The 11,008-nt window shown below is 32.3% G+C and overlaps 1 protein-coding gene across 4 annotated transcripts; it reads left to right on the plus strand.

The window, feature by feature from the left end:
* The first annotated feature begins 601 nt into the window (after window positions 1–601).
* LOC145806550 (azadirone synthase LFS-like) lies at window positions 602–10,725 on the plus strand. 4 transcript variants are annotated; one of them, XM_082903847.1, is made up of 12 exons: window positions 602–1,083; window positions 5,636–5,721; window positions 6,627–6,819; window positions 7,261–7,341; window positions 7,520–7,571; window positions 7,978–8,099; window positions 8,505–8,605; window positions 8,703–8,761; window positions 9,256–9,312; window positions 9,492–9,537; window positions 9,842–9,921; window positions 10,470–10,725. In XM_082903847.1, the coding sequence occupies exons 1-12, from the start codon at window positions 924–926 to the stop codon at window positions 10,531–10,533; spliced, it is 1,101 nt and encodes a 366-aa protein (XP_082759973.1). In that variant the 5' UTR covers window positions 602–923; the 3' UTR covers window positions 10,534–10,725. The 4 variants fall into 4 exon arrangements, 2 of the variants coding, with proteins under 2 accessions (XP_082759973.1, XP_082759972.1); XR_014349865.1 differs by having other exon boundaries at window positions 621–1,083; window positions 8,505–8,614; window positions 9,216–9,312; XR_014349866.1 differs by having other exon boundaries at window positions 621–1,083; window positions 9,216–9,312.
* Window positions 10,726–11,008: the final 283 nt, after the last annotated feature.

An 11,008-nucleotide genomic window follows, 5' to 3' on the forward strand; every position in this document is an offset into this window, starting at 1 on the left:
CTTTTTATGAAAATAATTTATTCCTACAAAAAAAAAAGTATTTTTTTATAAATTCTGACAAATAAAAATTTAACAGTATAGAAAAAAAAATCCCACTTGACTTTATATTGTATTTTTTTATAAGTGCATATAGACTCTTATCAATCAAAATTTATAAAAAAAAATGTTTTTATAAGAAATTTTTGTGATCCATATTTGTCCACCGCGTCTCTCTCTCCACTTTCACTCATTTTCTCTCTCTACATCTATATATCGCATCTCCGAATTTCGATAGAGAAAAAGAAATAGAAAATGAATAATGTTAGAGGCCCCAAATAATTTATTAAATATTTTGTCAAATCTCTTATATGGGTGTGGGACTCATACACATGTGATTTTGTGTAGGTCTCACACCCATGTGAGAGATTTAGTAAAACATTTGGTAGATTGTTTAGGACCTAGCATTTTTTATAGAAAAGAGTAATGCTAGAGGCCCCAAATAATCTACCACACACTAACTCGAAGAGGACTGCTGCAGACCCCCCAGTGGGGTCGCACCCCAGTGAGGTGGCGAGCCCCCACTAGCCGAAACTCAAAAAAAAAAAATAAATAAATAAAATAATTTTTTTTTTTTCATCCAATCACAGCACCTCCCCTCAGTAGGGGTCGAAGCATTTTTCCTAACTCGAATTCCACCACAACCAATTTTCTCAAAACCCTAATCGCCTCGGATCATGTAATTAATCCGAATTCGAAGCTGGGTTTTGGTGGATTCGATTTGGAGACCCGAGAGAGCGAGAGAGGGATCATGACTCGGCGGTGTTCGTATTGCAGCCACAATGGCCACAACTCTCGGACCTGCCCGAACCCTGGAGTCAAGCTATTCGGAGTCCGGTTGACTGATGGATCGATCCGGAAGAGTGCCAGTATGGGTAACTTGACCCATGACACCGGATCCAGTAGCGGTAACCTTCAAAATGGCCTCGCCGGAAACAACCATGACTCTCCCGGAGACACGCCAGACCACGGCGCCGCCGCCGGAGATGGGCATGCGTCGGAGGATTTTTGTTTCCGGGTCGTCGTCCAGTCGGGAAAGAAAGAAAGGTTCGAACTTTGTTTGGTTAATTTATGGGTTCAGTGGTTTTAATTTTGAAGTTCTGCATCTACAAAGTTTTATTTTGTTTATCTTTGTTTGGTGATAATTGTGAAGAATCGAATTCGAAATTGAATGAATGAGTCAATACTATTTATTTTTTAGTTGTTTACTAAGAATGAAGGGTTTAAGCAGAGAAATGATGAGTTTATTTGATTTGGGTTGATGGTTTTCTATGTGGATTTGAGTGATTGATGAGATATAATAAAAATTATGAAAAAGAGCTCGTATTTGGTTTACAAATTGAATAAGAAATTATGAGAAATGGAAATAAAGAGAATTTGCTTGTTCAAGCATGATGATTTGTGAGAAAATACCGTCATTTCTTATCTCTTTTTCACTCAAATGAGAGATCACAATGATTTATTTTCTTTTTTCACATAGCTCAAACTAATAATGAACATAAAATTCAGAACTTAGAATTATTTTTTTCATCAATAATTTCTTAGGAACCAACCTTGGATTAGTTACTCAGTTTTGCTCGGATGCATGCTGTGAAGCATAGACAGGGACACGAGACACATATATGACACGGATACGTCATCACAAAATATTGCAAAAACGTAGGAGACCGACGCGGCTTGGACACGCCACAAATAATTATATTTTGATATAATATATTATATTATATAGTTATATATGTGCATAATATTACTTTATACTAAGTAAATCTTATATCTAATTCGCTTACATGTGCATAATATTACTTTATACTATGTGTTTGATATGTGTATTGAACATGGTAGTGACAATGTCTTCTGGATATTTTGTGTTGCATATGTTTTACTACATGGTGCACTAGTTAGTGGTTTAATATTAGCTAGGCATGAATGCATTTTCATATTGTGGTATGACTGAGACTTCTTTGTAGTATATTATTACTATTTCAGTTCTTCTACATGCACAAAATTTAATCATAAAATTACACATTTATACTTACAATTGTGTCTCATTTTGTGATCGGACTCTTTTTACAAAGATTTTTTTTTATTACTATTTAGCTTATACTACAACTACTTGTGTGTTATCGAACATTAAAGGCGATTTTTTTGGAGTTAAAATAGCTATTTCAATCATTCTGTGAAGTTGAAATGGAGAGATGCATCATTAAAAATTTATTAAGGCTTGCATGTCCAATTTTTTCTTGTTCAATTTTTAAGAGTAAAAAATTTTGATAATTTTTTTAAACAAGTTTAATAAAGACCAAGAAAATAAAAATCAAAAAAAAAAAAAAAAAAAAAGGCTAAAGAAAACAACTACCAAAAAGCCACTTATACACAATGCATCAATGAGTCCAATGCAAATGAAATTGTAGTGTGAAAGTTTCTTTTAAGGGGGATTTGGTGATAGCCCCCTCACTATCTAATTTGTCTTTCAAAAGGACAAGAATTATATAAATACTTTCAAAACCCCCTGATATTTTAAAACTTGTTTCTTTTACTATATTACCCTCATATCTATCAGCTCTCCTATTAAGCCATATTCACTATGTATTTCAGAGTAAAATAAAAGTAAAATTTTACTCTGTATAAAAGTAAAATTTTACTCTGAATAAGAGTAAAATGTTACACTCTGAAACTAAAGTAAAATTTTACTCTGAATAAGAGTAAAATTTTACACTCTGAAACTAAAAGTAAAATTTTACACTCTGAAACTAAAAGTAAAATTTTACTCTGTATAAAAGTAAAATTTTACTCTGAAAAACAAGTAAACTGTGAGATTTTGAAGTTAAAAGTAAAATTTTACTCTGGTTCTGTCAAATGAAAAAAACAGAGCAATAAAACCAGAGTAAAATTTTACTCTGGTTCTATCAAATGAAATTAGATCATTCACAACCACTGTTCTTCTGTTTCTTCACAGTTACTTGCCTCTTTCGTATCACCTCTTTGTTTTCTCTGTTATCTATTACATATACACAATCCATATTGCTCACTCACGACACAAAAATTTGTCAAAATCAAAAATAATTTTACAACAAAAAGTTGAGAGAACATAGTAACAACTCATCAATAGATCAATTTAAGAACTTAACAACACTATCCAAATGAAAAATCTCTCCCTCACACACACACACACACACACAAACACTCACATATATATATGAAAAATCTGAAGAACTGTGTTCAAATATGAAAATTTTGAACAGTCGCGCGATCTGTCTCTATACTCTTTCATAATTCGAATTTTTGATCGACAAGACTATCATCAACGGCAAGAACATGAACTTCATGAGAATTGGAAGGCGATACGTCGACATCGTCGAAGCTTTCTCCGATCATCTCCGACGATCTCTTCCACTGCGAAACCTATGCGCCATTCAAAGAAAATTCTCTGCAACTGAGAGTGATTTAGGTATATTCACAGTTTTGGTTGAAATCACGAGAGCTTTGAACGAATCCAATCCAAACCCTAGGAATGGAAGAGAGAAGGAAAAAAGAGAATTTGTTTGTGCGTTTGCTTGGTTGAGACTTCGATCATGTTCCACCGCCTTGAGGAAGACACCGGCGGCGGCGGCGTATGAACCGCTGGAGAGTGATCGGAAAAACTGAATCGGCGTAGGAGGAGATCGAAGAATGTTGAGAATCATAACAGAGAGCTCGTAAAAGAGCAGAGAAGGTGAGGAGAGAGTGGGTGGAGAAGGTGAGGAAATTTAGTTGAGGGTATAATAGTCTAATAAAATATTTAAATAATAAATTTTGTCTTTTATGCAAAATTTTATAATTATGAGGGGGTTTAGAAAATATAATTTTTTTCTTAATCCTTTTAACAATGAAAGGAAGGTAAAGAGGGTTTATAGCTAAATTTTCCTTCTTTTAAATTGCCCCCATCATTATCTAAAAGGTAAATTTCTCCAACAAATTATAGAATATTCATAGAAAAATGAAAACAAATATTAACAAGCGACTTGAGCGATGATTAATTCAAGATTGGAATAAAAAGTAGGTTGGAAATAGAAAATAAAATAAAAAGATTTAAAAATTTTCAAAAAATAATGAAATAATCTATCCTTATTATTATTATTTTTATTTTTTCCTTGTGTTGAAATGAAATTTTATTAGCAACACTCAAAATAAATTACATATTCATATATTATTCTCATTCATAATTCAAAAATTATTATAGCCTAATAGAATAGTAATATTGTATTATTGCGTTGAGGTCTTGAAAAATATTTGAATTTACTTGAAGGCAATCAAAAAGTTGAGTCAATTTCAACTCTATATAGACTCAATTTTAATTTTAGTTCCTATGGTTTTAAATCAAATAATTTGGTTCTTACACTCAAAATTCAATTTCAATTTGATTATTTTGTCTAAATTTTTATTAATTTTATGTATGTATATACCTTACAAAATTGACAACCATTTTAGTAATACTATACAAATAAAATGAAATTTGTATCAAATCATTTTGGGAAAAATTGTAATTTACTCAAAAATGAATTTTGAGAAAGCTCTGGTCTAGTCCTACGAAGTCAATATATGAGCTGGCTGGGTTTCTAAGAAGGAAAATTTTAATATACACACTTCTATGTCCTTTAATTATATTTTTTTTTAAAAAAATTTAAGTTTTAAATTTTTTTTTTTTTGTAATGACATTATTTTAGTTATAATCGATGAATTTTTTAATTATTTTAAGTTATGACATTTTTTTAACTTATAATTTTAAAAAATTAAAATTATGCCATATTTTTATTTTTAATTAAAAGCTCCATAAGTGTTTCCTCTAAAAACATCCCCAACTCATATTCTTTTTTATTTTATTTTATTTTATCAAATTTAAGTAAAGATTTGAATAAAAACTTCATCTAATACTTAGTATTACCAAATTACACCTAAACGTTCCAATGAAATTTTAATATTTTTTATCAAATTATCGACTAAATGGATGTCCGGACAATCGACTGGTTTTATATAAATAAACTAGAACCATATCCTCAATTTGTTGGAGATATTTCAATTTGATGAAAAGTCAAAAATAATCTTCGATTTGATATGAGTATAATGTTAAGATTGGCAACTTGACTTATTTCATTGGAAAACAAATTTGATATGGGTATAATGTCATGATTGGCAACTTGACTTATTTCATTGGTAAATGTTATGGGTTATTTGGGATGACCTAAATAAGTGTACTTTTTGTCTTTTTACGAAAAGATGTGCAGAAAAGTAGAGAGGTGATGTGATGAAAAAAAGATAAAAAGATAAATTATTTTTGATGTTGCCAAACTTGGCCTTAGTAATATAATATAGTGCCTACTGTTAGTACTATAATATAGTGCCTAAATGTAGTGCAACTTTCGGTTAATATAATATGTAATACAGTGCATTGGTTTTGGATTGTTTTCGGCTCTTTTGATCATGAGCCATCATTGTCCATTATGGGTATATGGGTATAATGTCAAGATTGGCAACTTGACTTATTTCATTGGAAAACAACAATACATGTTGTAGATGGTCTAAGACAGACTGTATCAAATTCGATTTGAATACAAATTTGCAGGGGAAGAAATGGCGAAAGCTCTACAACTTCCCATCATAGACCTCGCTTCTCCTGATCGAATCTCCACCGCCAATTCCATCCGTCAGGTCTCTTCTTCTTCTTCTTCTTCTTCACACCTTATCATTGCATATATATATATATACAAATCTGTATTTGCATATTTGCCTTATATATCAGCTTTATTTTATCATCAATAGAATATTTTCAAGAATTACGTTTATCTTCATCAGGTGTGTGTTTTTGTTTTTAATTAATTTAATTTAATTTTTTTTCAAATTTGGTATATTATATATGCAAATCAAGACAAAAGTACCCAGAAATTAAAATCAAGTTACATGTTTGTGCATTTAGGGCGTGTTTGGACATCCCATTGGACTTGAATGTTTACATACTTAGTTATATTTCAGCTTAGAAAAGCAGCAGTGTTATAGTGGACAAGTGATATAGTGTCATTTGGGAAGTCATTTGCTTAACTAGACGGTGTGCGTTGAAAATCAACTAGTTACATACTGAGGTAATTGCATAAGGGCAGTTTGGGAATGGTAAAATGGGTGACAGTGTTCACACCAACTTGGGTGCTACCATTATATAATAGAATAGATAAACTCATTAATTATGCAATGTTACTTTATGATGTTAAAAGCTATGAATGGTGCAGTGATACTATTAAATTTCTTGGGTTATCCAAACAACTCCTTATTTTGTAACATGGGCAAAAGAAAAGGGTAAGGAAATTTGAATTAAGCTTTTTTTTTAAATTTTTTTTTCCCCTCCACATTTTCTTTCCTTTTTTATTTTTTCTCCACAAACACAGCCTAAAGAATTCTTTCTGATAAGCATATGGTTGTTAATTGTTAAGGTAAGCCAATTAACTGGAAAGCTTATAAACTGTTAGAAATGGGCCAGTAATGATAATATTAATTTGGTTTGTTTTTTAGAATGATTCATCAAGTTGTTCCCAAATTCATTAGTATTCGGATGTGTGGTGTAGGCATGCATAGAATGTGGTTTCTTTTACCTCATAAACCATGGGGTAGAGCAGGAGTTGCTTAAGCAAGTGTTTGATGAGAGCAAAAGATTCTTCTCACTCCCCCTTGAAGAGAAGATGAAATTGCTTCACAGAGAAAATAGAGGTTATACGCCACTGTATGCCGAGAATCTCAACCCTTCTTCAAGTTCTAAAGGTTTTACTATTCTCTCACTTTTGACAAATTTTGTGATGCTTTCAAATTGTATATAAAGTGGGAAATGTGCCGATGTAAGCTGAAATTTTCAGATTAAAAAAAAAATTCAGAAAAGTGTATCAGTTTAGTATCGAGATTGAATATGCTGAAAATTTGAATGAATGCTCTCAAATTTTGGTGGAAGCATAAATTGACAAATAGTAGTAAGTTTGACAATGATTTTACAAAGATTTTGTGATTCAGTCTAAACAGGATGTGGTCCTAAAGATAACTTTTTTCCAATTCATGAATTTAAAGCCAGGGTTGAAACTCATTGATTGATGGTATGATTGATATTGGATGGAGAAACTCTAATAGGTTCTTTTCTCATTAATGCATATTTCATTGGTGTAATAGAGAAAAGAACTTAGGGTTGACTGTCTTCTACTGATTGGAGTACAGGTGGCTCAAAAGAGAGTTTCTATATTGGTCCCCTGGAAAGCGTTTCAAGTCATAGTAATCTGAATCACTGGCCTTCAGAAGGTATTTTAATAATTTTGTGTGCTTTCACTTGTTTATGTTCTCTTAACATGTTCTCATATAACAATTTCATTTCTCCTACATTTTGTAATCTGTCATTTAGCATACATGTTGTACAATGGGTACATGATTCCTGAGGTGATAACATTATTTCTGGTGTTGTCTGGCTAGGAAATTCCAGAAGTTTTGCCATCTTGGAGACCTACTATTGAATCTTACTATGAAAGAGTCCTGTAAGTTTTCCCCATTGTTTATTCCTGTGTCACACTCTGAAAAGAGAGTAGAAAGTGATCAGAAATCATAGTAGATCTATTCACTTAAACTGTGCCTGCCTAGTAAGTTCATTTCCTTCAATCAACGTTAATTTCTTCATACATAATCAGAAGTTTTGCTCATGTTAATTCTATGACTTTCTTAAGCATTTACATGATTTTGAATAACTTCTGTCTTTTTAACTAATTTTTAGGGCCTGAGATGTGATACTTAATGTTTGGAATAGTTTAGATGACTTTTCTATAAAGATGCCTTAGTAAAAAGTGGTGCAGCAGTTTTGATTGATCAAATAGTTCATAATTCCTTATGTTGATAAGAACAAGGCTGTGTGTGACTTTTGGCTGGTGTTGATTTTTGCTACCTCAGGACTGCTGGAAAAAAGTTGATCTCTTTAATTGCTATGGCTTTAAACTTGGATGAAGACTTCTTCGAGAAAGTTGGGGCTTTCAATCCACCAATGCCATTTCTTCGTCTTCTACACTATCCTGGTTGAATCAAAATTTGGCTTTATCTGCTTTGTCCGTATAGTCTTTCTTTTCATTATCTGGGTTCATACATGGACGGATTCAGGAATCTGTATGATGTGTGGTTTATAAAAGGAGCTTAGCATTCTGTTTGTATGTCTTACTGTCAGTAAAATTGCAACACTTTGCGATAGCAGGATGAAATCCAGAAAATTAAGAATGCATATGAAAATGTAATTGGAAATTGACTAGATAAAAAATACTATTTTCTCAATGTCTCTGCGTGCACTTTATCTGAAACATTATGCTTTAATTTGACAGTTGTGGATTGGATTGAAGCTGTTTTTAAGGAAATGATTATTGATTTGTAGGAACTAAAAAGAATGGCTATTTAACCAAAGCTCTTTTGCCTCTCTATTTTGATTTCAGGTGAATTGGGGCTTTCTGATGAAGAAATTTTTGGTGCTTCTGCTCATTCAGACTACGGAATGATAACCTTTCTAGCAACAGATGGTGTTGCTGGACTTCAGGCATGTTTGGTCGATATTAATTGTGATCTTCAGCTGTAAATTCATTGAATATAATATCTTCCATCATTTTAGTTAGCTAGCTTTTATGTGTTAACAGGTTTGCAGGGACAAATCTAAGCAACCACTGGTCTGGGAAGATGTGGATCATATCAATGGGTGAGTTCATGATTTAACAAAATTAACTCAATGAAATAGTCATTTGGTCTGTATCTATGTATCCAACAAATTTCTATTTTGTTAATTATGACCTGAAAATTTATGTTTTCTTCACTCCAACTTTGAATATCTTTTACCATTCCCAAACTTCAAGGCCTTAAATACATTTGTTGCTTAAGAGGCACGTTTGTGGGCTTCAAGTGCTCGAGTCTCCTGCTGTAGGGAATGCCTTTTCCAACTTGGAATTTTTCTTTTCTTTACACTACAATTTGTATAAAATTGATCTATTATTATATCTAAGCAATAGATATGAAAAATAATGTCTGATATCTAAAAAGACTGAAGCTTGAGTTTTTCATTTACATTCACAATGGAGATTGTAGAGTTCTACACAACTACAATTATGGTTAACCAGAGAATTTATTTATTGTTCTTCCCATTGTGTATGTTTTAGCTCAGAATTTGAAGTTTTGTGGGGCAAATTAAATCTGCAGGGCCCTTATTGTTAACATCGGGGACATGACGGAGAGGTGGACTAATTGTTTGTTTCGGTAATGTTCCATTTCTAGTAACTTAAACTTCTCATTTCATCTTTTTTCTCAGAGAATTCATTCATCTATTTAGGATGAAATGTTTTGTTTTTGGTTTTTTTTCCGTTTGTTCTTTCAAGTACATGAATACTCTCTCTCTCTCTCTCTCTCCATATTTCAATGTTTAAATTCTTTTGTAGGTCCACGTTGCACAGAGTGATGTCAACAGGACGAGAACGCTATTCGGTACTAAATATTTTGTCCACAATTTACTTTCTTGTCCAATTTTTGCCATTATGCTCTACTTTTTCCTCTTTTCATTTGGTCAAGGAAGAGGTTCATGTTTATGATGTAGTACCAAAATTATGTGTTCTTAATCAGCTAGGTAAAACTAAAGGGTAGACTGAGTAGATCAATCTGTAGGGAAAAAACAAAATAAGGCTTTATAACTGGATAGACTAGAGGATAGGCTACTCTGATAAATAAGCTGTTGAAGAAGAAGAAAATCGGAAGTTTCACTGCTGACCATTGCTTAATTGCAATTCCTCAGATGGCTTTTTTCCTAAATCCCAGCGCAGACTGTGTGGTGGAATGCTTGGAGAGTTGCTGCAGTGAGTTGACTCCTCCTAGGTATGGACATCCCCTTGGCCTAACTTCTGTTATTATACGTCACTGCTCGCTATGCTTGAAATTAGAAGTTAGTGGTTTTGGTATTGCCTTTTGCTAGCATCCTGTAATAGTGGATCAAATGAGATTTCATGCCTATTTCTGTAATGCTTGTGTCACAAATGGATTGTCAATGGTATCAAACACTTCAGTGTTTTTGGGAACAATTTTGAGAATGCTTAGACGGTCTGTCCAAATGATTTTGTGGCATATTGTAAAGTCCTAGTGCGAGATATGTGTTTGGGCATTTGAATCCCATAGGCTATATTTGACTTGCAGAGGACAAATATTATATGCACTTCTGATATCTCACCGATAGATAAATCATCTGATAAACTATGTCTGTCCTCAGTACTCACATTTGTTTTGCATTCATTAATTTCTAAAGCAAGTTATGTTTGTTCTTAAAAAATATTTTATATTATTTTGTTTTTATAATTATTATTATCTTTCAGATGGGTATGTTTTGTTCATTAAGGGAGTTAAGATTGATAGGTCATGATGTCATGCAGATTTCCACCGGTCCGCAGTGGAGACTACCTGGGAGAGAGGTTCAGGCTTACATATGGTTCATAGGTTTGAGTTTGAAGGCATCATGCCTTGAAAAAGCTGAATATTTGGTACTTCTGCTCTGCACTTAATTTATTTTTATATTTGTATTTTGTGGTTTAATTTTGATAAAAAAAACATATTTCCTATACTACTGTCAGAGCCTGATTGCTCGATGAGGGAAAAGTTATAAAAATTTAGCTCATATTTCATTTATTAGTTTATATCTATGAACTTTTTTAAAAAAAATTTAGATCCAAACACAGCTTTGGTGATTGGAACCTTGATACAGGATATGTGGCTGTGTTTTGATGCCTGCATTTCTTGGAAATCTTGCATCACTCGCAGCAAATTCTCAAACCTAAGGTTGACATGAACCACATAAAACTTTCGATTTTAATTATTATTATTTTTAAGATAGGAGAGTTTAATTATTTAAATTGAAACATACTATTTTAGTAATTTTTTGATTTTTTAATTAAAATATGAAGTAAAAAAATTA

This window comes from Camellia sinensis, chromosome 13 (assembly GCF_055761805.1).
Source record: "Camellia sinensis isolate YWXY chromosome 13, ASM5576180v1, whole genome shotgun sequence".
NCBI classification, from domain to species: domain Eukaryota; kingdom Viridiplantae; phylum Streptophyta; class Magnoliopsida; order Ericales; family Theaceae; genus Camellia; species Camellia sinensis.

Coding starts and splice junctions, on each gene's coding strand:
- LOC145806550 (XM_082903846.1), top strand. CDS start 924: ATGACACCGGATCCAGTAGCGGTAACCTTCAAAATGGCCTCGCCGGAA. Junction 7,342..7,519: donor GAATCACTGGCCTTCAGAAG/GTATTTTAATAA, acceptor AGGAAATTCCAG/AAGTTTTGCCATCTTGGAGA. Junction 9,313..9,491: donor TGGACTAATTGTTTGTTTCG/GTAATGTTCCAT, acceptor ATTCTTTTGTAG/GTCCACGTTGCACAGAGTGA.